Source organism: Lissotriton helveticus, chromosome 10 (assembly GCF_964261635.1).
Source record: "Lissotriton helveticus chromosome 10, aLisHel1.1, whole genome shotgun sequence".
Classification (NCBI taxonomy): domain Eukaryota; kingdom Metazoa; phylum Chordata; class Amphibia; order Caudata; family Salamandridae; genus Lissotriton; species Lissotriton helveticus.
The window spans coordinates 240345577-240373433 of NC_136071.1; the positions used below are offsets into that span (position 1 = coordinate 240345577).

General features: G+C 41.8%; 1 protein-coding gene across 1 annotated transcript in view; it reads left to right on the forward strand.

Annotated features, from left to right (window-relative positions):
• Positions 1 to 27086, forward strand: part of COPS3 (COP9 signalosome subunit 3) — a 97745-nt gene extending 70659 nt beyond the window's left edge. The window contains exons 7-12 of the mRNA XM_078665212.1: positions 123 to 263; positions 5335 to 5508; positions 9810 to 9896; positions 22107 to 22220; positions 24601 to 24681; positions 26820 to 27086. Coding sequence (XP_078521338.1) covers positions 123 to 263; positions 5335 to 5508; positions 9810 to 9896; positions 22107 to 22220; positions 24601 to 24681; positions 26820 to 26873 — 651 coding nt within the window. The 3' untranslated portion in view covers positions 26874 to 27086. The remainder of the gene's footprint in view (positions 1 to 122; positions 264 to 5334; positions 5509 to 9809; positions 9897 to 22106; positions 22221 to 24600; positions 24682 to 26819) is intronic.
• The last annotated feature ends 771 nt before the right edge of the window (positions 27087 to 27857 follow it).

Below are 27857 nucleotides of genomic sequence, written 5' to 3' on the forward strand. Positions count from 1 at the left end.
CATAAAATGTTAAATTGCATTGATAATGCCCCCATGTTTTCTTAAGCATTCTTGTGTTACATTTCAGGAGGATATTTTAAAGAATGCGCTAACAGTTTTTATGTTTGTTTTGTTTCATTCAGGCAATAACAACACCAGCCATGGCAGTCAGTCATATCATGCTAGAATCGTATAAAAAGTATATACTAGTCTCTTTGATATTACATGGCAAAGTTCAGCAGCTGCCGAAATACACCTCACAGATAGTAGGTCGATTCATTAAGGTGAGCAGAGAGCGTATCTATATATCTTATGTGTGTTTATTTTGTTTGTGTAGTGCAAACTATATAACATCATTGCTTATAGGTGTCTTGAATCGGGTGGGAAAAAGGTTCCTTATAAATTGAGAAGTGCTTTACCTAGAATTCCCTTTTAATATGTTTGCCAAAGTTGAAGCACAATTTGCTTTGCACATTGCCACATTTATTTAAATAGGTACTGCCACATTCACAGTGACAGTTTCTTACATGAAGAAATAAGAGTCATCTATTCAGGCAAAAAAATATTCAACTCATCGACGTGCATAACATTAAAAGCTCTGGCTTAATCGAACATGATATGAGTTTGAGGGTTTTTAACCCTGCCCAAAGAAACATGAATCGAAGTCTTGCAGATGTCTGCAGGGAGATCGTTACAGACAGGTGAGGGTGCCAAAGGCTGAGGAGTGCCTGTCTCCTACTTCTGAATTTTTCTGATGACTTTTAGACAGCTTGAGCAGAAGGCTGGCCGCATCAGATGTTGCTCTATAGGTATGGAAGTGTGAATATTGTCTCTAGAACTTCTTCAAGCCCAATAGGATTTCTAGGTATGACTATAGATTGAACATGTGGGGTTTGGAAGCATGTATGCTAAATGCAGTGCGACCGATATAACCACATTTTCAACAGAAAGATTGAATATCATTCATAGAGGTTAAATTATAAACAAGCAACTCTCAATACCAATACAGTGTTCTTCCTTTTTGCCTGAAATCCGCACCTCAATTATTTTCACAATGCATGGCAGAAATCATGGCTATCCCAAGAAGATAGGGCATCTTGGTTAATACGTAACTTGACGACTGACTATTGAAGTCTTCTTTATCATCTAAACTTCCTAATCTACTCTGTTCCTTCTCTCGACTCAGGCCTTTTTTTTACTGAGTTTTATATAGTGGGGACTTGACCTGAATCGGGTATCAGAGCACTTTACATAGCATTACATTGCATTACATGAGGCCACATTCATTTTTGTTAGGCATGGGGAGATTAAGTGATTTTCCCAGAATCACAGGATGTTCAGCATCATTGCCGAGACTCCAACACAGTTCCCCAGATTCTAGGTTGACCGCCCCAGCCGTTAGGCTAACTCCTCACCCCCTTCATATCAGTTTCACAAAGACCATCCTGTATCCAGCACAAGTGCAAAATAAAAAGCCTAGTCTCACTGAGAATCTGATTGGGTGAAGGAAGTACTTTTCAGTATAACAAAAAAAAATACGAAAACTGTCATGTGTACACCATATTTTTGTTACAAAAACACTCTTCCTACTTCTCAGATGTAATGAAACCTTTTTACAGTTTTATTATCTAGTAAATATTAGAAACGTTTTTCAATATGTTTCATACACCATTCAGTTGAAATATTATACATGTTATTCATTATAGCCCACCCACTCACTTCACAAATTCTCACTACATCTTAATATGTCAATAACACTTATCACCATGTATGTATTTGGCTGTCTGTCATTACCAGTCAGCCAGCACACTAGACAGTGATAGGTTTTTCAGGGGGCACCTCTAAGGTGCCCTCTGAGTGCATGCCATAATAAATATTGTACTGACAACAGTACAGATGTATTAAGACAAGATGTTTGATCCCAAACACCATAAGTTTCAATAAACCCATCATGTAGCAGGGGAACTCATAATTACTAGTGCCTAGTACATGTAGTTAAGATGCCTTCCCTGTTCGCTTGCACCATCTAGTAATTGAACTATACAGCACAGGTGCATAGCTGCTAATGCAGATATGCCCTCACATGTAATATAATGCACACTGGCTTAGGGCTACACGGCCTGCTGTAGGGGTGACTTACATATATTATGTGCAGTGACTTAGGCATGACAATCAGTGAGTTTGCCACGTGTTTTCATTCATGGTTTGCACCATGACCAGTCTGCAATGCCAGGCTTATGCAGTTTGTAGTAGGGTCCTTTAGAGTGGCATATACATGCTACAGCTCTTAGGAAACACTCTGTGGTACCCATGCCCTAGTTACAGGGGTACCATTTACTAGGGACTTACAGGGGTGCCACAATGTGTGTCAATTGTTTGAAAATTAGACCATTTTATCTTATTTTGGGAAAAGGGCACTGGAACTGGGGCCTGGTTAGTAGGGACCCAGTGCACATCAGAAGAAAAACATCAGTACCAGTGGCAAAAAGTGGGGATGACCATGACAAAAGGGGCACTTTCCTACAATTTGACATAGATATCTTCCCAAGATGGGCATCACACAGGTTGTCTCTTAAAGTTCTCGGTTAGATGTACGCTCCATAGGCATCTGTTGTCTTATAACAAGATGCATACAGCTTCCTGTAATTGAAACATATACAAGCAGAGTAACTTTCCATCTATTAAACTGTCACTAAAATCACGTATGTGGACATATAGAATATACATCCATTTCTCACTCATGATCACATTCTGCAGTCTAAATGGACTGTCCAGACCTTATTTCCACTGTCATCTTTTCTACCTTCCAACAAGATATCTTACTAAAATTCTGTTTTATCACTCAAACATATCTCGCTTGGGCAAAGTAAACATTATGCACTTTTTTCTCAAACTTCTAGCAAAGTCAGAGCATCTGTTGGCAAGTTCTTTAAATGCTTCTGGATAAGTACTGGAAGGATTCTGCCGTATCAGCCATAGTGCCAAAGAGAAGAAAAGTGAAAGGCCTCCAGGGAAGCTTCTGTTGTTACTTTGCCTTACTACACTGACTTTCTTCAGAGCGAGGTCAGAGAGAATCACAATGTTGCAAGGTGAAAGTATTATGTGGTATGGCAGGGGTGTCTTACCATATAATAATAGCTCAATTCCCAAAGATGGACCTTGGGTACTCACTTGTACACCTTGACTCAGTCCTGTTAAAGTGTAAAAGAGCAGACCGGGTACTTAAAAGAACACGTGTTAAGTATTTTACATCACCAACATGGACGATAAGTAATTGACACGACCTAAGAGTAATCAGACAACAATTTATAAAAAATAAAGCTGATTTTTATAAATTTTTAGACACCAAAACTAAATTTGATACCTACAGGAGTACCAGGCTTATCAGTTTTGAAGCATTAAATAAATCAGTACTTTACCAGTGTAAAACAATAGTGTTGCGGTCAATGGGAAAAACACGTGAGTTTGAAAGTGCCTCTTCTGACCTGGTTAGCCTCCGCTTTTTGCAAACACAAGGAGATGATGGACGGAGCGCTGAAACTTTTCAGACACTCACCCCCAGTCACAGATCTGGGTTGAATTCGGGCTGGACTGTTCCCATGAGGCACAGGGTCAAGACTGATTTGCATATGGGCATGTCTAAACTGGGGTGGCGTGGTGAGCAAAATAACGATGGATTAAACCCTGATCTGTGACTGGGGGTGAATGTTTTGCCATTGTGCAACATTCCGTCCATCATCTTGTGTGTTGCTGTTCGCCCTATGTGGGAAGGGTATGCCCAGACGTGGGTCCCATGCTCACTACTCCACTGGAGTCAAGCTATCCTGGCTGATGACAGCTGATAGACAGAAACCGGTCCTAGGATGCTTGATTCCGGTCCAGGGAAGACATGGTTTGGCAGTTCTGGCTGGACTGTTCCCATGAGGCACAGGGTCAAGACTGATTTGCATATGGCCATGTCTAAACTGGGGTGGCGTGGTGAGCAAAATATCAATAGATTAAACCCAGATCTGTGACTGGGGGTGAATGTTTTCCGTCGATCATCTTGTGTGTTTAGCCTTGGCTTTTTGCCTGGAAAATTGTGTGGTTTCAATTGAAAGTGCACAGGGTCACTGCCAACCGGGTTCCTTGTGCCAGAGCTCCTTCCCTAAAACTGTACCACAGTTGGCAACTTCAGACCCCCCTGTAAGTCCCTAGTAAATGGTACCCTGGTCTGGACTGAAGAGGGTCCCCTAGATTCCCCTCACCAAGGCCATGCTAACTGCCACTGCATCCTGCATGACTTGGTGCAGGCAAAAACGATCAGGTCGACATGGCACACTGCCTGTGTGCCATGTGAAAGCAGCACTGCCCAAGATATAGGTAAGTCACCCCTCTAGCAGGTCTACACGCCCTAAGGTAGGGTGTACTATATCTCCGGTGTGGGTATATCTGCATGAGCAGATATACCCCTATAATATTTAAGTCTATTCTTGATAACGTAAGGGTCAGGGAAGCCATAGCCACTACATGGGCTGGAAACTCGACAACTCGAGTTTCCCAGCACTATGATGGCTTCCTTGAATCCAGGAGTGTTTCGTACCAAACAATTCCTCTAACTAACCCCACACTGATGCCAGTGTTGGATTTATTAAAACATGTACTCAGAGGGCACCTGAAGGGTGCCCCCTAAAAACCTACGCACCCTGGTGTGGTCTTTGACTGGCTTTAGGCTGCCTGCCACCACCAGACATGTTTCTGGAACGCTGGGTCGATAGCCCCTGCTCTCTGAGGTCAGAAATAAAGCCTGTTCTGGGTGGAGGTGTCACACTTCCTCCCCCAGGATGAGCACAGTGCCCGAGAGGGAAGCTTCAAAGGCCTTTCCGCCTTTGTAATGCAACCCCAGCATTTGCTGCTAGCAGCAGATGGCAGCCCCCGGTTCAAACTCCCACTTTATGGCAGGAGAACCGGCGGGAAACTTGGTGAGAAGAGGTGAGCCCTCCCCAACTCCACCCCTCAGGTGCTGGAGGCGAAGTGAAGCACATTTTTTAGTGCCCACCATCTTGGATATAGCTAGCAAAGACAAACATGTGATGGGGAGTTGCACATGGAAAGTTGGAGGGCAAAGATATGCCATTGTAATTGGAAAATCCCAGTTAGTGGTAGATGACATCTTTAAAGATTTTATTGTACTAAATGATTTTGGGGAACTTTCTCAATTCTGATTTAAAGTTCTATCTTCTGTGTGGTGTTTGATATGTATTGCCCCTACGGAAATGCTTTGGAGTGGTGAGTCATGTAGGTTAAAATACCTATTTTACTTTTGAAAGCACTACATCCTGCCTCACTGTCAATATCTTTACATTTGCTTTGCAGCCCTTGAGCAATGCTTACCATGAATTAGCACAAGTTTATGCAACCAACAATCCTGCAGAGCTCCGAATTCTAGTAAATAAGCACAGCGAGACATTTACCAGGGAGAACAACATGGGATTGGTGAAACAGTGCTTGTCATCTCTTTATAAAAAGAATATTCAGAGGCTAACAAAGGTAAGGTGCTTAGTTATTTTTCTTTGTTAGTCTACGTTTGTATTATAAACAACTATTGATGCATATTGACGTTAACTGATCTTTGAAGTTAAAGGCCTCACAGGTGCTGCGGGTTCATCAATCTGGGTTCTGATTTCATAGCCAACTGTCGATAATTTGTAAACTAGAACCATTAATGAGTTTACCTTTTATTACTCTTTTGCTTCTCCTCTTTCAATAATGGGTGTGAATGGCCTGCATCATAGTTAGGATGGAAGATGAGCCTCTGACTTCCAACATGAATATGCCTGCCCTGTGTGCTAGCTTTGGCCCTATCCATTACCAGTTTACACAACTCATTTCCTTTTTTTCCCCTCTGGTCAGCTGAAAATTAGTCAAGGATCATACCCCTTTCGTTCTACCTTTCGATGCGCTTTTATTCTTGTCCCATTTGCAGCCTTTCCATTAGTGAAAGGGCGTTTTTTTCCCAAACATCTTTTTTTTGATTAACAAAATAAGTCTTGTCTCTCCGGTGGATGCCAATGAAGACTAGTTTCAAGCGATTCAAAAAGTTCCATAGTATCTTCCTAGCCTCTAATTTTATTGTAATTGCATTTATATAGCACTTACTACCCCTGACGAGGGGATGTATGACGTTACAACGCATACTTTTACCACGCCTACCATTACCACGCATTTTTTACAACGCAGGATCCATGACAACGCATACCATTACCACGCATGTATTTACAACGCATATACCTTTACAACGCATACAATTACAACGTAAGTATTGGTAAGTATATAATATTTTTTAATATTTAATTTAATTAAAATTAATATAATGTAATTTAATTTAATCAATTTATTTAATTTAATTTAATTTAATGTAATTTAATTTAATTAATTTAATGTAATTTAATTTAATGTAATTTAAATTTAAACCCAAAACTGACCTTGAACCCAAAAAATACCCCTTTTACCCAAAAACTCAAAACTGACCCTGAACCCTAAAAATACCCCTTTACCCAAAAACCCCAAACTGACCCTGAACCCTAAAAATACCCCTTTACCCAAAAACCCAAAACTGACCTTGAACCCTAAAAATACCCATTTACCCAAAAACCCAAAACTGACCCTGAACCCTAACAATACCCCTTTACCCAAAAACTGACCCTGAACCCTAAAAATAACCCTTTACCTGAAAACTGACCCTGAACCCTAAAAATACCCCTTTACCCAAAAACTGAAAACTGACCCTGAACCCTAAAAATACCCCTTTACCCAAAAACTGAAAACTGACCCTAAACCCTAAAAATACCCCTTTACCCAAAAACTGAAAACTGACCCTGAACCCTAAAAATACCCCTTTACCCAAAAACCCAAAACTGACCCTGAACCCAAAAAATACCCCTTTACAAAAAAAAACAAATAATATTTTTAATAAAATAATATACTTACCAATACTTACGTTGTAATGGTATGCGTTGTAAAAGTACCTGCGTTGTAAATACATGCGTGGTAATGGTATGCGTTGTCATGGATCCTGCGTTGTAAAAAATGCGTGGTAATGGTAGGTCGTGGTAAAAGTTGCGTTGTAAAGGTTGTATACCCTGACGAGGCGTCAAAGTTCTTTTTCGGCGGGTAGCACGCTACTCCGGGACCCATAGAGGATTAGTGTTGAATTAGAACAGTGAAACATGCAAGTACATTTTAAGTGGTGGATAGGTTAGTCAGTTATTTGGATTTGGAATGATAGAAGGATAGAGTAGGACAAAAGTTTGTATTTATTTATCGCTCGCTTGTTGACGCATGCTATTCAGGGAGCCTATAAAGGATTAGTAGTGAATTAATATGGTGAAATATGAGGTAATTTCAGTGGTGGATATTAGTCTGTTACTTGGAGTGAGAAGGATGGCGGATGGATAAAAGGGGAAGAAAGATTTGCATTCATATAGCACTTGTTACTCCTGATGGGTGTTGAAGCGCTTTTTTGGCGAGTAGCACGCCACTCTGGAACCCATAAAGGATTAGTGTTGAAAATTAGTATAGTATAAATATGAAGTAATTTGAGTAGTAGATATGTTATTCAGTTATTTGGGCAGTATATTAGTATAGTTGAATATGGAATATGGAATTTGAGAAGTGAACATGTTAGTCTGTTAATTTTGATAGAAAAAGGATAGTGGAGGGATAAGAGTGAAGGATTTTTTTTAAGTCAACTGATGGAAGGATCATTATATATTTGTTAGTGATAAAAGGTGGACTGTTCGGTGTAATTACAGCAGGGAGAGTGTGTCTGAGTGGGATGTAGTTATTTATGGTGTTGATTGGCGTGTTAGTAATGAGTGTATTGGTTAGTGGTATAGGATAGAGTTGTGTACTGTTTGTGGGTGATGGTGGATATGTGTGGTAGTTGGGATAGTAGGGTGTGTAGATGTGGTTTGGTTGGGTTGATGGTGCATGCTGGTATAATAATCTGTGCATAGTGTTGTGCGTGGTGTATATTTGGTGTGAGTGTGTTGCTCTGTTTGTGGTTGTGGATGGTGTGGGCTGGGTATTGTTAAATGTGAAGAAGGGCAGCATTTCTGGCCCTTGTCCCGACCAGTCTCGAACAGGCCCAAACAGGCAACTACCCTTGTCCTCTCCACCCTTAACAGGCAACTGCCCTTGTCCTCTCCACCCTTAACAGGCTCAAACAGGCAACTGCCCTTGTCCTCTCCACCCTTAGCCTCGACGCCCGGGCTGAGATGCCCTAAGCCTGACCTTTTTTGTACCCTAGTAATCAAGTGACCCCTTCAGCCAATGGGAACCCTAGCCCTAACACTATCCAATCACAACACTAGCCCTAACATCTAGAACCAATAGGAGACCAGGACCTTGCAGCCAATCTTAACCCTAGTCCAAGCACCCAATCAGTTCAAAAACCCTGATCTCTACGTCCAATAAAGGCCTTAGCCCTACCACTCGTCCCAACCCAAGTCCAAGCAGCCAATGGTACAGGTAGCCCTAGTCCCTACTTCCAATAGAAAGCCTAACCCTATTCTTAGTCCCACCACTGGTCCAACAACCAATCACACCAGAAGCCCTAAATAGCTACTTCCAATTAAAGGTCTAACCCTAGCCCTAGTCCCACCCTACTCCCAACAACCAATAACATAGGAAGCCCTAGTCCCTACTTCCAATAGAAATCCTAACCCTAGCCCTAGTTCCAACCCTGCAATGATTGAATCACAGACCGAGAAACCAATCAGAACCCTCAAATACCCAACCAATGAGGACATTAACCCTAACCCAATAGAAACACCAGATACAACCACCAATCAGTGTACACATGTGCCAACCACTACGACACCACATAAGGTCCCAGCAACCTCAGACAAGGTTTGCTGGCCAGGGAGTTGGAAGCTGCTTGCTCCTGTTCAGAATCTCCTAGGAGACACAGGCTCAATCCACAACTTTGGACTTTAGCAGGTAAAGGCTTCACTAACTCGAAATCTAACAATACTGTTTGAATAAAGCTTTACTCCCCCTGCTGGCCAAAAAACGAAGTGCACAGGCCCCAGTAAATACAGTTTAAACCGCTCACAGAAGCGCCCTCTGATGGAGAAAATCCCTGTTGCTGGGGGGGGGGGGGTTGGACTGCAAATCCCACAATTCAACACACTAAATGAAGGCAATCATGGGCAGGGAAAACCACACAGGTGATAAAATATGCAATTACAGGCAGGCTAAAACTACAATTTTAAACTGTAACAACCACAGGCATAGACAGTAAACACAAAGTGAAAATCGTTTTTTAAACAACTTTTTGTCTTGAGAAGAGACAGCACTAGTCTGTCTCCTTACTACTTCCTGGGTGAGGAGTACCACCCCCATTCCAGAGTTCTTCTACCACCTTTTCAGTATGAAAATCCTCCAAGCGCACATACTTGAAAATACCCATTTAGTGGTTTAGAACACAGTCCGATGACTTGGGACCCGCAGATTATTTCGGTTCAGCAGGTGATGTACTCTAGCCTAAGACTTGCAGCAAACAGATGTGCAACATTCTGGTGTAGATTTTGCCGTCTGATCTACCAGAATTTCTAGGAAAGTCGAAAGCCCAGTGCCAAATCCCTTCTGGTAAATAAACTAAATACCACACCTTTAACCTGTATCACTATAAACTGTTACATGCAGGCCATTATAGTCATTTATATTGTTTTCATTCATGTATCATATGACAATTGCCAATTATTCTCCTCTGTGTGCATACATGCATTTAGTAAGAATAATACAATTACAGGGATTTTCATTGCAATCATTGGTGTTAATTTCAGACTTTTTTGACGCTGTCCTTGCAAGACATGGCAAGTAGAGTACAGTTGTCAGGAGCCCAGGAAGCCGAAAAGTATGTCCTTCACATGGTAAGAAAATGTTTCATCATTTGTACGAAGTCAGTCAGCCATTTGTGGTATGTGTTATGAGAGGTACAAGTAATTTTGCTACACCTTTGTTAAATTGGCATACTTTAAAGAATAATTCCACCGGGATTTTATATATAACATGTTTAATAGAAGGAACATTCATGAGGTTTCAGGATGTAAAACACAAAGCAAGGGCACCTTAATTACGTTATTTGTGCTACAAGCTCCTTTCATTTTCACAAGCATACTTTCTTCCCCACAAAGTTTGCTAATTTTTAATATCGAACATCTCATTGGGTTGCATTTAAAAAAAAAATATTTTTAAATATTTTTTCTCTCTCGTGCAGAATATTTTCGAGGCCCAGAGATTTTTCTCTTTAACATTTTAAATGGTGCGATCATTGAAATTTTCCTTTTGCACCTGGAGGGGTGCATTGGAGAGCTATTTTTTCAAAAGTTCTCCGTGTTTAACTGTTAGGCTGCATTAAAATTGCTTAGACAGAAAACATTAGCCTGGGTTAACTGTGGAAAAATGAATAATAATTTTGAAAATAGAGCCTTCTCCATCTACTTCTAGATTTCAGTCCTTGTGGGTTACGATTTTGTAGACCTTCCTAGTTCCACTTTGTGTAGCGAAACGTATTTGCTTGTAGGCTTAGTTCTCGTTCAGGGGAGTTATCATTAGTCATAAGCTCAATAGCCTCTTTTTCAAATGTATACAGAAACACTTTTATCAAGAAATGGCAATTGTTCCTGTAAACCTAGAGCCTTTCATCTAAGAGTAAGTGAGTTATCACTCAAATATTGAGGAAAGGTCCGGTTCCTGAAATAAATCAATTGCATCTGCTGTCCGTGGGTCAGTGATGTATGCAACTACAAAGAAGAGGTCATAAAGGATACCTGTGAACCACATTTCGCTATCTATTTAACATTTTGGGAACTTTTATGGGATTTCATAAAATGTTGTAAAAAAGATAAACATTTAATACACTGTGGGTTAAAACGAGCCCTTTTCTTTCAAGATCTGGCAAATAAAACTGTTGCAATGGAAGTATTTATATAACTCCTTCTTGGCGACCTACAATCAGAGCTTAAAGTCCTATTAGTGGAAGGAAGTCAAATGTGACCTGAGAACATGAACGCATTATATAGCAACAGGAATGCTCAGAGACTTAGGTTAGCGATGTCTGGCTTTTATGTATACAAACCAGTTGACCAGGTTCTGGAGAGAATAATGTTAGAAATGTATAAAGCAGAGTAAGTGGAGGTCTTTACATTAAAAGATCTCACTATTCTATAATTAATCCCTGACCTTCAGGAGCCTACTAGCAGTGCATTACAGTTTACTAGTGGCATACACATTTCTCCAGGCCCTACCCACCTAGTGAAGGTGTAGGCAACTTTCGGAGGAACAACTTGGGCTGCTTGCAAGTTAAATCCACTGGAGGTTTGTTACCAGTGCCATCAACCGAAGGAATGAGACTTCCACACATTCTTCAACAGAGCAATCAGTTCTAGGAACCAGTTTATAAGGGCCACCTCTCTAGCAAGTCTTCAAAATGTCAAGACCCTGCTAACGTCCACAATGACCATTTAATTTTTCGTTAAAGTAGCATTGTCAGTTGTTTGGATCTAGTAAAGTGAGAACATTGTATACCCAACACTACTTCTTTTGTTTAAATTAAGGCCTAGTGTTTAAAAACAGTTCGGAGCGCGATATTGTTTAACATGTTTAGGAAAGGACATTAGAAGTGCTCACTCTGTATTTGTGGAAACACTGCAAATTTCTCATATAGTTTTCAAATCTGTGTATGCTTGAGACATGCATACTACTAGATAAAGTTCAAGGTGATACAGAGAAATTATATTTTGTATTTGGGAACAAAATGACTAATTTAGAATCCAGCTGTTATGCCTAGCACCACCAGACTTTACCACAAAATGTTCTACAAATGCAAAGGACCATCTAAGAGAAATGGGGATACTAATGATGGGTACATCTTACTGCAGATTCCTTACTTTAAGAATATCCACAGATGCCAGATGGTATCTCAAGATTTTTTTAGCAGTGTTCCAGCACATTGATAGGTAGCATTGTGCTGCTCCGCGGTTAGTCTGTACCACCCCGGAAGTATAGGGCAGAGTCTCATAAGCACTACCCCTGCAGTGCTGTTATCAGCCCCTTTCTTTTCACATCCTTTGAGGCGGACCTGGAGCTCTGCTCCAAACTTTGTCTTCCAAAGACTTCCAGAATTCTACAACAGTGTGGTAGTGAATGTTGCACCCACTGAAAACAACAGGGTCCAATCCAAACCAAGACCACATGAATAGATCCGCACAATGTGTGTTTGTGCTGCTTGAGCTCTAGCTACAACTCTTAAAGTTGGGCTTTTATGCATATTGAGTATCAGTAGGCGAGGCTTTTTTTTGCCAAATGTAGGAAAAGGCCCCTTTTTGACAAGGTCTCCCCATTTGTTGCCTGGTATTTGATGCAACTTTGATTGAAGTGCCCAGTGTTCCTGCTAACCAGGTCCCCAGTGCCAGTGTTCTTTCCCAAAAACAAGGTAACTTTGCAACTGTTCCATATTTGGCAAGACCTTTAGCACCCCTGTAAGTCCCTAGTAAATTGTAAAGAGGGTCCCTAAGGGCTGCAGCATGCATTGTGCGATCCTAAGGGACTACCACTGCAGGATGCATGAAATGGTGAGACAAAAGTGAAAACACAAAATTGTACACACCCACACCCTGTGCACCATGACCCCAGACCAGACAATGCATGAAATATATGGAAGTCACCCCTGGAAACGCACTATACCCCGGCATAAACAAGTCCCTACTCTGAAAACTCCAGACGATACAGAATACCGCCGCCCGACTCGTCCTCTGCAACCCCGGCACGGACATATCCACCAACACCTTCGAAGGCTCCGCTGACTCCCTGTAGAGAAAAGAGTCTCCTTCAAAATCCTCACAAATGCTTACACAACACCGGACCCAAATACCTCAACGACAGAATCAACTTCCATGTACCCAAAAGAAACCTCCGATTTTCCAACCTCGCACTGGCCGAAACGCCTTCAGGAAGGCACTCAAGACCTGGCTCTCCCCTCCCCCCCACCCCCACCAGCGCCGTGAGACACTCATGGCTGAGTAGCGCGCTTAATAAACCCTGATTGAATGACCCCTACAGCAGGCCTTACAGCCCTAAGGCCTGTGCATTATATTACATGTGTGGTCATATCTGCATGAGCAGATATACCCCTGTGCTGTCTAGTTCATTTACTAGACAGTGCCAGGGAGCAGTGAAGCCATCTAAAGTATATGTACTGGGCACTTGTCATTGCATGTTCCCTAGCTACATGATGGCTTCACTGAAAACCTATGGTGGTTGGTATCAAACACCTTGTCTAAATTAATCCATATTGATGCCAGTAGTGAATTTATTAAGACATGCACCCAGCGGGCACCTTGGAGGTGCCCCCTGAAAATCTACCAGCCTCTAGTGTGCTGGCTGACTGGTGAAGACCAGCCTGTCACCACAGAAAGGATTCTAACTCCCCTGCAGGTGAGAACCCACGTTTTCTGAGGGGAAAAAAACAGTGCCTGCTCTGGCCGGAGTTGGTATCCCCTCCTCCAAGCAGGATGGGTAGTAATCAGCATATCAAGGCAATAGCCTGCTAAGGCCTCTACCGCCATTTGATATGCACCCTGGCTTCCCTCAGACAGGGTCACTAGCAGTCCCTGCCTAGGGTCCATTTAGCACCAGCACAGCCTGGAAAATTAGCTAGCCAGGAGGTGTGTTCACTAACAGACTAATTACACCCCTTAGATGGACTACCTGAAGTAAACACAAAAAGTAGAATTCCATTGTAGGAAGCTGGCTCTTTGTATTCTAATAAGTGGTTAAACCGTGCACAGATTCCCCCAGAAGTGTACACGGCTCAATGCAAACCCAAAGTGCTCTATTTGTGGTAGTGTGGCCTATCACAGAGGGGTGTAAGACATTAGTTGTGCACACATTAACTAACAAATGATACACAACTCAAAAAAAGGAGCTCCATATTAGAAAATCAAGATTCTTTCAAGATTTATTTTAAGACCAAGATGTTTGCAAAAAGGTAATATGTTTTTCAGGAAAAATACTTTCGACTTTAAAAAGTAGACCGTTTAGCAACGTTATCCTATGCGAGGAAAACAAGAATGCAGTTTGACAGGTAAGTACACAACTGGGTGTACTTACCTGTGAAACTAGCACTGCTTAAGGTATTAGTAAGTCACCCCTCTAGCAGGCCTTCCTGCCTTAAGGCAGGGTGCACTACTACTCTGGTGTGGGCACATCTGCATGAGCAAATATGCCCCTACATTATTTGTATCTATTCTTAGATAATGTAAGTGTCAGGAAGTGGAGGAATATCTGGACTCTTTGCATGTTATAACCACATAGTGGTGTATCAAAAAAGGAGCCACCTTCCTACATACCTGAAGTACTATTTTCTAGGGACTTCCAGGGGTGTTAAGTCCTTAGCCAATTGTAGCACTATTAAACTTCATCTTGTTTTAGGGAAGGAATACTGGCAATGAGGTCTGGTTAGCAGGCCACAGTGCACTGTCCGAGTCAAAAATCATATCTTCTTGTAGCTAAAAGGGGTGGGGGGGTGGAGGGTGGAGGGTGGGGGGGATAGGGTTGCTGCAACAAAAACCCTGTTCCCTACACGTCTTGTCGATACATTACATCAACCAGTGGTTCTTACAAAGTGTTCAAAGGGGCGACAGCTTGCCTTTCAGTCCCACCCATCTTCATCCAACGGCAGAGCAACTTGCAAAGGAGCACTCTACAGTCCTGACTGAGAGAGTCATTCTTCTGTTGTTCAAAGGTCCTATAGAGCGGATGTCACACAGTGAGGGTGGGGGCAGGTGTGGTAACAATGCTGTGCACACTATTTTTTCATTTAAAAGGACTGATGACTTACACCCATCTTGGATCCCTGCATGCAAAACTGCATTTTGAGGAAGGACAAGTTCACAATGCTCACCTTGGGTTAGGTCCTTTCAGCTCTGAACACAGGAGCCTGGTTGTTGTTACTGGGTTTGCAGTACCCCTATTTCCGTATACCCATCCAGCAGTTCAGCCGGTGTTATCTGCTGTTCAAGGCGGCACAGGAACACTATCATTTTATCGTGCTCCCCTTCAGCCTTGCTTTACAAAGATGATGGCTGTAGTTGCTGCCCTTCTTCAAATGGGGATACATGTATATCCATACCTCAAGGTCTTGCTGCATAAACACCCACAGACAACAGTAAAGGTTTGGACATCCTGGAGGTTTTCCATCAAGGAGCTGAAGTTCTACCTGTGTCCCACACAGAGTATTCCCTTCATTCAGGTTGTTCCACACACTGTGGCGTTCAAGGCCTTTTTACTGCTGCAGCGAGTTCAGGATTTCCTGGTTATAAATCCCATGGTTTGGGATTAATCCTGGGTCTTGGTGAGGACGGTTCTGAGTCTTCTTGGACTCCTAGCCGTATGTATCCTCCTTATTCTGAATAGCAGAAGAATTGCCCAGGTCCAGCACTCCGGTTTCAATGTGCCCAGAAGCAGCACACTCCATCCAGATCTTTAGTCCACAAGAGAATGTGAAATGCCATTGCTTCACATCCAGTTGTCCAGAACTCCTATCACTAGGGAATCCCTGATCAGTAGACTGCTCAAGAAAATTTGCATATGCCGTTCCCCAATTCCACTGACTGGCTGTTGTTTGACTAGGTTAGAAATCCCATACTAATACTTGTCCTGGACTCACAAAGTAAACACAGAGTACAATAATTCTGATAGCCCTCACAATGAACCAGACAGACCTAGATCTCAGAGCTGGTGCAAATGGCACAGGGCAGAGTGAGTAGACTACCGGCTAATCAGGACTTGTACTTCTTGACAACCCAATGGGGTCAGGTTACCACTCAGAACATGCAATGTTCAGCCTAGCGGCATGGCTCCTGAAGACTTAGAGATTGGTTATCTAGGACTACCACAATTGTCAATGGAAGTTCTAAGAGAAGCTAGAAGGTCTATCATGAGAAAGTATTCCACAGCAAAATAGGACCGGTTTATTCACTGATGCATTAGAGCTGGACGCAGAAACGGGTGGGCACAGGACATTACCATTGTCAGGTACCTTACATGCAGATGAGGGCCTTTCTTACGCCTCACTAAAAGTACACTTGTCAGCCATAGTGGCATTGTAGGAAGGAGTTTCTTCCTCAATTGCAGGAATTAAGCGGTTCCTGGAAGGGGCGAAGAAAATGGAGAAAAGCCCCACCAAGGTCAACACCCACACCACTATGGAACTTGAGTCTTCTACTCACACAGTTGATGAAACAGCCCTTTAAATCCATACACAAGGTGGATTCAAATATGTAACACTGAAGATGGCCTTTTCTCATCTCCGTCATCCTTACAGAAAGTGCGCAAACTACGAGCTTTTGCTACATAAGAACTTTACTTACAGATTACATGGACTGAGTGGTGATGAGAACAGACCCACTATTTCAACAGAAAGTATTCCTGCGCTTCCATGTAAAACTAGCTATACAGGTACCAGCTCTTTCCCATAAACCAAAGTTGCAAGCAGAAGGGGCCCTTCACACAATGGATGACAGAAGGGCAGTGATGTCCTACTTATAGGAAACAAATCAGTGCAGAGGGTAATCTGATCTTAGTTTTCTTTGCAATGGTAAGCAAAGGATCACCTGTGACTAAAGGAATATTGCAAGATGAATAGTACAAACCATCCAGATGTCCAAATATGCTACAAGGTAGGAGTGTTGGCATTCAGGGAAGAGTCTTGAGTGCACACAACAGGGAAGAAAGGAATACAACTAGCTTTTACCTCTAATATTTCAGATAATGACATTTGAAGGGCAGCCACATGGTCCTCCTTGCATATAGTCACTAAGCACTTCTTTGTAGATATACAAGCTAACAAAGCAGCGAAGTATGACAACACATACTTACACATCTATTCGCAAACGCACCCTAATTTCAACTTAACCTGCCAAAGGAACAAAGCTACACAATCTATGCACAGCATGCGAATCAAGATACAATTTACACTGGAAAACGATATGATTACTTACTTGGAGGAGTATTTTTGCAGCTAGAAGCATTCTCAGGATTTACATGCTACACTCCCACCTCCGCGAGAAACTAGGTGACTTGGAACTGGAAAGGAGGGAGTGCAGACTGTTCATAGGTAAGCCAAACAACACTTGAGTAGCCAAGGGGGAAAATATTTTGAAGATGATGACCTCATGCAAAGTCTTCTAAAGTGTACATCTGAAGTCATTGGAGGGTGGACATACCACCAGATGGTGATCAATGACACCCATGCTCCCAAAAAAGGAACATAAGAAAAGAGACCATTCAGGACTCAACCACTAGATGGCGGAATATCACAGCATGTAAAGCCAATAAAATCCTTCCATTACAAAAATACTCCTACAGGTAAGTAGCCATTTGTTTTTTGCCTCGATTTCTTTGGTGAAATTAGGTAAACATGTACTAAGTGACAGGCCATGTGCTGTCTGTTATTTACCGGTTTTAATTGATTACCCTACCCCCTGTAGGAAGCTGGCTTTCTATGTAGTGTACCAAAGTGAGTTGCCCTGTGCAAAGAGTCCAGGTGTCACTTATAAACGTAAAAGGGCTTGCTTTAACAATCTCAAGGTGATCTATTTGTGGTAGTTTGGTCAGTCAGCCTTAGGCTTATCATAGGGAAGTGTTAGGGGACACACACACGGAGGACACACAAACACACACACACACACACACACACACACACACTCACACACTCTCTCTCTCTCTCTAATGTTCAGTAAATACAAAAAATGCAGCTGTCATATTTGAAGCATGAGCCTTGAACGAAGCAATGTTATCCTATGGGAGAAACATATACTGCATAGGGGTACTAGTGTTTGTGTCCAGGCTGGACACTGAACAAGCGTTGGCTGCTGCAAGGAGTCTGGTACCCCGGTATTGGTGCAGGGCAGTTTCTGGCGTATCCAGACTTGGTGGGGAGACTGATCTGACCTCCTGAAGCACAGTGACCTCCTCCATGGCAGGTGTTTAGCAGATTGGGGAACCGGATGCTGCAGTCAGTGCCTGCAATCTGTAGGTAAGTGGCTCCTCCACTTCAAAGGAGATGCTGGCTGGCTGTTTGGTGAAGTGCTGGTATCCCTCGTAGGCTTTTGGAGGATGCACAGCTGCAGGACGAGTCGGGTATTTGCAATTGTCGAGACAGAAGCAGGCAGGGTTTGGCACCAAGTCCACAGCTAGTCCACAGTTCTTGCGTGCCTTGGGTCTTCTTTGTCCCTTTTCAGTCAAGTATAGCTGAGTTCCTGGTCCCAGGCGGCCTCCTATACTGAATTTAGGTGTGTTCAGGGGAGTGAAGGGTAGTAGCCAATGGGCCACTCACCCTTGGGCCACTACATCCTTCCATATGACCACTTCATGTGGGGAGTGGGCATAACCCTGTCCCAGAGTTCCTAATTCCACCAAAAACAAAATGGTGGAAACCTTCTTTTGTGGAGCACATCAAGCAGGCCACCTTAAGGGTGTTATTAGCCTGTTATGCAACACGTCTACTTGCATAGCTAATTCATTGCCTGTACTGGTGCCAAATGGGCCCAGGGCAGGGGGTAGATTCTTCCAGGTCTGGGGAAGCCAGGGTTGCATATCCAAGGCAGCAGGGGCTTTGAAGCCCCTGGCCTAGGTATGCAGATTCACCAGTCATCCTGCTGGAGGAGAAGGGAACACCTTCATCCAGAGCAGGCATTATTTCTGGCCTCCGAGCGTGGGATTCCACCTCCAGGAGGTCAAGAAGTCCTCTCTGGTGGCAGGCTTGTCGATACCAGTCAGCCAGCACACTTGAGGACTAGTAAGTTTTCAGGGGGCACCTCTGGGTGCATTTCATAATAAATCTTGTACTGGCAATAGTACATATTTATCACTACAAATTGTTTGATACAAAATGCCATAGGTTTCAGTAAAGCCATCATGTAGCTGGGGAACTCGTAATGACCAGTGCCCAGTACATGTACTTAAGATGGCTTCCCTGTTCACCTGTACAATCTAGCAGTTGAACTAGACAGGACAGGGGCATATCTGCCTCACATGCAATATAATGCACTCTGCCTTAGGGCTATAAGAACTGCTGTAGGGGTGACTTGCATATCTTCCATGCAGTGCCTTTGGCATGGCACACAGTGATTGTGCAATGTCATGTTTTCACTCATGGCTTGCACCATGACGCAGTCTGCAATGACAGGCTGCATGCAATATGTGTGGGGGTTCCGTAGGGTAGCATAATACATGCTGCAGTCCTTGGGGCCACTCTTTGGTACCCATTCCCTAGGTACCACTTACTAGGGACTTACAAGGGTGTCAAAGCGTGTGCCAGTTGTGTGACATTAGACCATTTCACCTTGTTTTGGGGAATGAGCACTGGGACCGGGGCCTGGTTAGCAGGGACCGGGGCCTGGTTAGCAGGGACCGGGGCCTGGTTAGCAGGGACCAAGCGCACATCAGCAGGAAAACATCAGTACTTGGCAAAAAGTGGGGGTGGCAATGACAAAAAGGGGCATTTTCCTACACCCCTCATTATGCACCCTCTCCTTCAACTCATGCCTATAATTGTAAAGTGGACTGTTGAGTTAATCCCGGAGTACTGAGCATTGAGGCATAAATAGTTTTTCTTAACCTTTGGCAGATGCATTCACGTTCAGTTCAAACGTGTTACTGCCCTTACGGCCTACTATCTCTGGAGAAAGCCTACTCTAATATGATGTTAAATAGTTCTTTAAAATAGTTGTGGCTGAAATTGGCATCTCAGAGCATGGTTGAAAGAGACTGAGGAATTCAGTTTACTGACAAGTGAGCTTCATAAGATTTTCCATCCCTTTTGTTCCCTCGCTCACCATTCTCCAGTTCCCAGACTCTGCTACAGGAGATGAAGGCAACATGTCTGAATAATTCATAAAGTTATAGAGTTTTAACTTGTTCTACTACTATTTACACATGAGCAGTGGCATTTGATGCAAATATCTTCCATAGAACTACGTGCAAGACCTGTGCCACTTTTATGCATAGTTTTGCCAACCTGGAGACAGAGGAATCTTGTGTGCTCTACTGTGTTTTAGTTAAGAGTTTTGTAAAGCACAGCGATGCACCTTAGAGCAACTTGATAGTGCTATACATGTCAAAGTTTGAGGTAAATGTTAAGCGATAGAATGGTAGTAAGAAGCCAATCAAATGTGAGGCATGCCTCTTATTTTGTTTTCCCAGATTGATAGCAGAAAGTCTAGTCTTTAGTCCAAAGTTAGTCTGAACAACTACATTTTTAAGTTTATAAAGTGCAGGCGGTTGCGTTCTGCCTTACAAGGCTGGTTGGCTGTTCCTCTTGTCTCCTTTGCTGCAACTGTCTTTTGGAAGCTTTACTATTCCTGAATACTTCAACTACATGCTAGTTAGGCTGTGCACACATAACCAGCGGTTAACACCTTATCCTTTTTGCATGTCACTGATGGATGTACTGTCAACCTTCATTTTTTTTTTTTAAACAAATTTTTATTGGGTTTTGTTACACAGAACATACAAATTCAATTACGTTTTCTATAGTGCCTTAACACCCAGTAAGGCCCAAAGTCACGTTTTCAGGCAGTAGAGCAGGATGATAGTCAGACCATGTGTGTGAGCTCTCCTACAAATACACCCTGGTGCGCCTTCGCCCAATAAACTAACAAGAAATCCCATATTCCCTCCCCCCTCCCTGAACCCTCATCATCGATGGATATTAATGATAACAGTCAACAAAGTTGCGTGTGTGTACAGGAGCCGCTGGGAGATGCTCAATGTGATGTACCTGGCGTGTCTTGGGGGGAGTGCGCTGGGCAGAGTGTTAGGCCGTCGCCTCGTCACGTGTATCATAATCGCGCAATGCTTGTACTAATGCGTCCCAAGCTTGAGCTGTTTCTAGAGCTTTGTCATTACATTGCCTCCGTGCAGTGTGAAACCTTAACATACTTTCTCCCTGAGCCCACTTAAGAAACTCATTTCTCCATCTAGTGTCGTTGAGTCCCATCGGTGCTTTCCAGTGTCTCGTAATTTCTCGCTTTGCTAATATGAGCCCCATGTCTATAAACTTGCTAGTGACCTTATTCTTGGGGGTATGAGGGAACCAGTGTAGGACACTCACTGCCATGTCAAATTCTAAGCCCCTCTCTGTAATCGTGTTCAAAATGGTTCCCACCTCCTTCCAATACTTCTCCAAGATCAGTCATGTCCACAGCATATGATCTAATTCTACGCCTAATGTCGCACACCGAGGGCACGCTGCAGTGTCTGCGTCAAAATACTACTGTCAACCTTCATGAAGATATTTTTCATACCACTAAGACCGGGAATATCCCTGATAGACCTACTGTGTTTGGAAGAAACGTAAGGCTTTTTTTGCATTTCTACTATTGTAGGTATATATAATTATTTTATATATAAAGCGCAACCATTCCAAACCATTGATCTGGGCTGCAGGCGCACATAAAGCTACACCTCATGTATCCATAATAAAAACTGACCCCCCCAAGCCATGAAAATAAAAAGGTAGACTTTATTAAGAATAATATATCCTTTCCTGTTTAAACCCATAGCATGCATCGACCATACAGCTAAATAGTAATTTACAGCAACCCATGAGACAATTTAATCAGATGAGTTTTTATATGTTTAAAATGCTTACGAAAATTAAACACATCTGTGAAGATAATTCCATTAACTAGTAGAATCACTTGTGATGTTGGAAGTTAACCTCCTAGTAAATAAGGTGATGCAGTTGAAATGTTCAATTCGCATTTATCAGGTAAAACACAGATTGATTCATTTTAAACCAGACGTGACATTTGTACGCACTTTGCGTCTTGAAAAAGTTAGTAATCCAAATCATACCTAGTTTTTCAATGATTTTCATTAGGCAGCAAATGTAAGACTCCATCAGTGCTGAAACTGAATACATTCTAGTGACTTAAAAATCAAATGAAGGTACATTTATTTAGCATGACTTGCTTTTTCTGAAGACTGAGGAGGGAATTCCAACAATATTACGTGATAAAATATACGCCTTGCCACCCGCTAATCCTTAGTTTCATATTTCTTGACCCTTGCAGATCGATGATGGTGAAATCTTTGCAAGTATTAACCAGAAGGATGGGATGGTCTGCTTTCATGACAATCCAGAGAAATATAACAATCCTGCAATGCTCCATAATATTGATCAGGAGGCAAGTACTCTAAGTCTGTGTAGCTACCATTCACTATATGGTATGGATGTTTATAGCTGCCCAGTGTTTTTTGTGTGTCTGCATGTCTTAATTATTTCTTCAGCATGCTTCCTGAAGATTACTTCAGAATGTCCAGAAGTGCTGGCAGGAAAGTGAGGGCTTGAGTGGGAGAAATCCGAGGGTGTGGGAGCAAGAGATGGTCTTTAAGTTGGAGTGTGAGGTTTTGTCACAGAACCTTTTTCTGAATACAGTTTGGTCTTTGACCTCCTACAGTCATGCAGTTTACACTTTACTGTGTAATGCCTACAAGGGCAAGGCAGGGCCAGAAAAACCTTCTCTAAAATGAATTGTTACTTTAAAGGTTTTATAACGTTCTGTGCCCAAGTATGCTACAATGGATTTCCTTTTAAATGATTTATAAGAGGTTCTGATCTTCATTAATTAGTCTGCTACCCCCATGCTATGCAAAGCAACTTCAGTGTAACAGAAGAGGACTGAACTATTGCAAAGAGTGAAAGGGCCACTGCAAGTTATGGGCCTATTGTGTGTTTAACTGAACTCGTAGTAAACAATGTATGTATGTGTGTATGTATGTGTGTGTATGTATATGTGTATATATAAATATATAATATTTGCCTTTTCCAAACCCCTTTCACTCCGCCAACTAATAGAAAACTGCAATTGTGTTATCCTAGTCATGATATGACTGAAAAAGGAAGCCTCATAGTTTGTGTTGATAGTTATCTATAAATCAATGTTCTGGACACCTTGCTTGAACATCATCCCTATTAATTTGCAAAACTTTTTTAGTGGTACAGTGGATTCCAATAGGTCTTTTCACATCATTGTTAATTATGTATCTTGATTACTTATTTTGCTACTGTAGGGATGCATTTTTATAATTTGGCCAATTAACCCAATGCGTTTGATGTAACTATGCTAATGGTATCCTGGATGATATTGGGCTTGTAGAGGGCCGTGTACTCTCGTAGGAATTGGTACAGCAGTTGCCTGGTTTTCAGCCGGCACCTCCTACAGCTAATTTACAAGGTTGCCCACATTAGTACAGTAAGATTTAGGGAAGGTGATGGGAGTCTGTCATACTTAATGTGTAATGCTCTATCATTTCCGATGACTCGGATATTGTGATCCCACTGTGTACATTAGAATGCACTGTGTGGGCTGGTGCATGCAACAAGAACATACAGTCTAGGAGGCCAGAGGCTTCACCACAAATATGGACGGGTTTGGGGAAAATGCCTGGGCTAATTTGCCTAAGAATATTACCAGCTTAGAGTTTGGATGGTGATTTCAATAATTGTAATGTACTGCTTGAATGTCGTTGAATTGTACAAACGATAATTCTCCTTTTTTGTGTTCTGAGATACCCGTGTGTCATTTGTTCTACCTTACCACTCGCTGTGGTTTAAAAAGTGCAGGGTTACATTTTCTTCTCAACAAAATGGTCATGCTAGCCTCAACATATTTCTTCTGTTTCCCTTTTTAAAAGGACTAATATTTGATGGTTCCTCCACGCTTATTACATTGCAGACAGTTTTTCATTTGCGATTGGCTTTTTTAAAAGAAAGAACAAAATGCAGTTAACTTAGCCTGCACATAAGCATATATAAATAGAAGAGATGTGTATCTTTTAATACTCTGGGGTCTGGCACATGGCAGGGCAGATTCAATGTTGATCACTTCAGGGAAGATTGCTGTGTTGGAGAATCCGGATTAAAGTATCTTTTTGTAGGTTCCCCCATCCACACCAGTCAAGTGCGCTGAATGTGATCTCCAGTTAACTCCAGTGTGGATATCTTTAACATGCAAGGCAATTCTTCCCCAAATTAAAGGAACCCCCTGTGAGGTAGCGGGAGATATTCTATTAACTTGGCCATCTAGGTAAAACGCACCCACATGCTAGCTTTAATAAGACAACAGTGCATAAAATCTTGATAAGCTAGCAGTGCAGTCACTATCCACTATTTTTTATGGGAAATATTCGAGCTAACAAATCCTGCTGCTATTCAATAAAGTGAAGAAAGAATAGCATTATCCTTGCCTCCGGTCCCGACATAGAATCCTTGTTTTTATGTGTGGTAAAAAGTCTCTCGACTCTATGCTATTGAGTTTGTACAATTCAACTCAATTGCATTATTTGTGCATGAACTACATTTTTGTGCCTTAAGGTTTGCCATGGTGTTGATATTTTACTATGTGATCCTAATACTTGTGTTATGTGCTGTTTTACATTTTGTTATGGCATTCATGTGCAACAATTGGTACGGTCATGCTTGATTAAAGTGCAGCAAATGGGAATGGGATTATGACATTGACTTGTTTTTCACTAATGGCATGTATGCTCCTTGATTCTTCTCAGATGCTGAGATGTATAGAACTAGATGAGCGGCTGAAAGCAATGGATCAGGAGATCACTGTGAACCCTCAATTTGTGCAGAAGGTAATTATTATGTGTATTTCAAGCCATGGGATGGGAGAGCTAGATTAAGCCACTTTGGGTGGTGCAGGACCCTTTTAATTGTCTGCCTTATAACCAGCTTATTACAGTTTCTAAGGTGCGTATTCTGTTGTTATTTAGTGCTGAAACAGATGTTTCAGTAAACTGTGAAGGGCAAAAGTATAATTCTTCATCAAGGGATCCTCATGGTTTCATATGTTGACTGGAAGAATAACTTGTGTGGGGGAGAGGATATGGTCTAATGGCTAGAGCAGTCGACCGCAAACCTGGGCAACTGGGTTCAAGTTTCGACAGGGATGCTCGACATCCTGTGATTCTGGGCAAATCCCTTTATCTCCCCGTCCCTAACAAAAAAATAAATGTGTCCATCTATTACGAAACTGGTGCTCATGTAAAGCGCTCTGATGCCTTCAGGTCTTCGAGGTTGCGCTATATAAAACTCCCCAAAAAAAGTTACAAGAACACATTTTTATTTGCTCCTCAAAGTTAGTTTTACATTACTTTTTTCACAACAACTGTTTTGAATGACATTTTAGCCAGTAATAGAGGCTTCCCAAGAAATTGTGTGCTGCCTCTTTAAACGTTCCTGCCATGATGCATGCACTCTGTCACAAAACTGGTTTTGTTTTCCTCAACTGGAAAGGATTCCATAATACTCTTGTATGGTTTTATGTGCGCTTAGTATTCGTAGAAATACTTCTATTTCCACCATTCTTCTTTTTCTACAATTATGTTTTCATTTATTTCCTAGAGTTTCTGCCCAATTTAAGACCTGTACCAAATCCATTATTAAGGTGTGCAATGAAAATTGCTCTTCAAGGCTTCTTTGCTTACAATATGTCAGTATTGAATATTGCAAGCATACTCAAACAATGAAACTCAAACTCCTAGAGAGACTGAGATAAATAATCCTCCAGTCTGGACTGAATGTCTTAGCCTGACACGCGTCTTCTGCTAGTTCGTCAGATCTACATTTCTGCCAGACCGTAATAGTGGAAATAAGAAGCTTGAGCCTTCTTTCCAGAGAACCCCAAGTGTTGTGATATTGAGCATGTAATATATGATTTGTTAGACCTTAATTCAGCTTCTTCAGTAGCTGAACACCTTCGTAGGTGCTTCTCTGGGAAATTGATTAATAGTATTTAAATTAAGATGTTGCCACACCCATGATTGACCTGTTGGCTTTTCTGGAGACTTGTTGTTTGCCATATAAAAAATAGCCAGCTAGGCTTCATTTTCTCTCTCTCACATCTTTTATTTAGTTTCCCATTGGTTTTCAGCACTTTTCTTATAAAAAAAAACCTTGTTGGTGCATCCAGTGATGGTTTTCCATATCTTTAGTTGTTGAATCAACCTTTTTGTAGGCTGGCATGGTCGCTGGGTGAGTTTTTCATGCGACAGGCAAAAATCTATTATCACAATCTAATATCCCTGATCTTGAGATCCTGACCTCTGAAGTCCTACATTAGACACATAGACCTTCCTTCACATTTTATGTAGAAAACAAATGTGAAGAGACTATCCAAGATCAAATTTAATGTGCAAGTGGAAGAGATTCTGCAACAGGAAATTGTTCTGCCAGGCCATGCGCTTATGTAAGGTGAAGCCGAACACATCAGGAATTTAAAGGGTAGCTGTACCACCCAAAACAAGCATTTGCAATGCAATAGGTCACGCAATTGCGATTATTTGATCTATTGGCAGTGTAAATGACAATGCCTTTTAGGTATGATTAAAAAACCTACAATAATAAAAGGCATTGTCACTTATAATACCGATAGGCCAAAGTTTGTAAAATGCAAGACCAATTGCATTGCAAATGCTTTTTTTGTTTGGGCCCCAGCCTTGTGCCGATCCAGCATATGCGCGAATGGCTAAGCCTACATTTGATACAGTTCAGTCCTGGTTCAGGAGTGGCACACTGAAGCGTGCACTCCACCATGGCAGAGGCCTACAGTCCTCATTATGGGGTTGTGCATGCTAAAATAGTGTAAAATGATTGAAATGTTAAAAAAATCAGGTTTTAAAAATAAACTACCTGTGAATGCACAGCCCTGACCGAAACTGGAGAACCATTGTAAAATGTACGTGGCTTTTTCACTGTATATTCTTTTCAACAGAGTATGGGCTCCCAAGATGACGACTCTGGAAACAAACCGTCCAGCTATTCTTAACCACAACACTGCACTGTGTCTCCTGGACATTTGTGGCTCATCAGGACTGGAACCCCTGCCCGAAGTCCTCCGAAGAGAAAGGAGACTCTTGCTTGGACATTTAATTAAAATCAACAAATATTTATGAAGTCTTCGCCATAGCTGTGTACCTTCCAAAATATTCAGCTATGACCAGAAAATAAAATGCAAAAATAAAATCTGTGGTGGATTTAACTGCAGTTATTGTCATTAAATACCTTGACTTTCATTATAAGCGGCTTTTTGGTATTCAAACAATGACGTTTAATTACTCTTGTCTGTCAGCCTGGAAAAGGTATTTTCTCATACTGCTCAAATTCTTTTTTTTAAACTACTTCATAATATGTATACCATGAACATTTGAGTTGGGTTCTAAGCATTCTTGATGTCCTAGTTTTGTTTACCTCTGGATGAATAGCTAGTTCATAAGTAATATTTGAATTGGTGGTCCAGAGTAAGAATTATGTATGAATTATGGGCTAAATTAAACCTCCGGCCAAATACTTCAGCACAAAAAGCAATAAAATTAAAGTTAAAACAAAGAAACGTCCTGATAATGGTGCAGTTGGGATATCTTTTGAAAACTCCTGTATATGATGTACAAATTCCATGATCAAATTTTGTTAATTTCGTTTACCTTAAGGTATAATATGTGTAATAATGCCTGGGGAGAATACCTACTTGTGTTTTCTGTGTGTATGAGCTGATAGTCAACATTCTCTTTTGAGCTCAAGTTGCACCCATAATCCGAATAGCCAGACGTTGTTTTTACCACAACCCATTTTGGCCGTTGAGATCAATTTCTTCAAATTGTGGTATGTTCATGGCTGCATTTTTCTGTATCAAGCACACAGTGGTTTAGACTATTTGTAAGTATTCCTCCCATCACCTTAGTGTGTTTTGTGTAATGCCCCAAGTGGCTATGGGAATGCCCAGGCATTTGTCCCATGTTCGCTGTGCCACTGG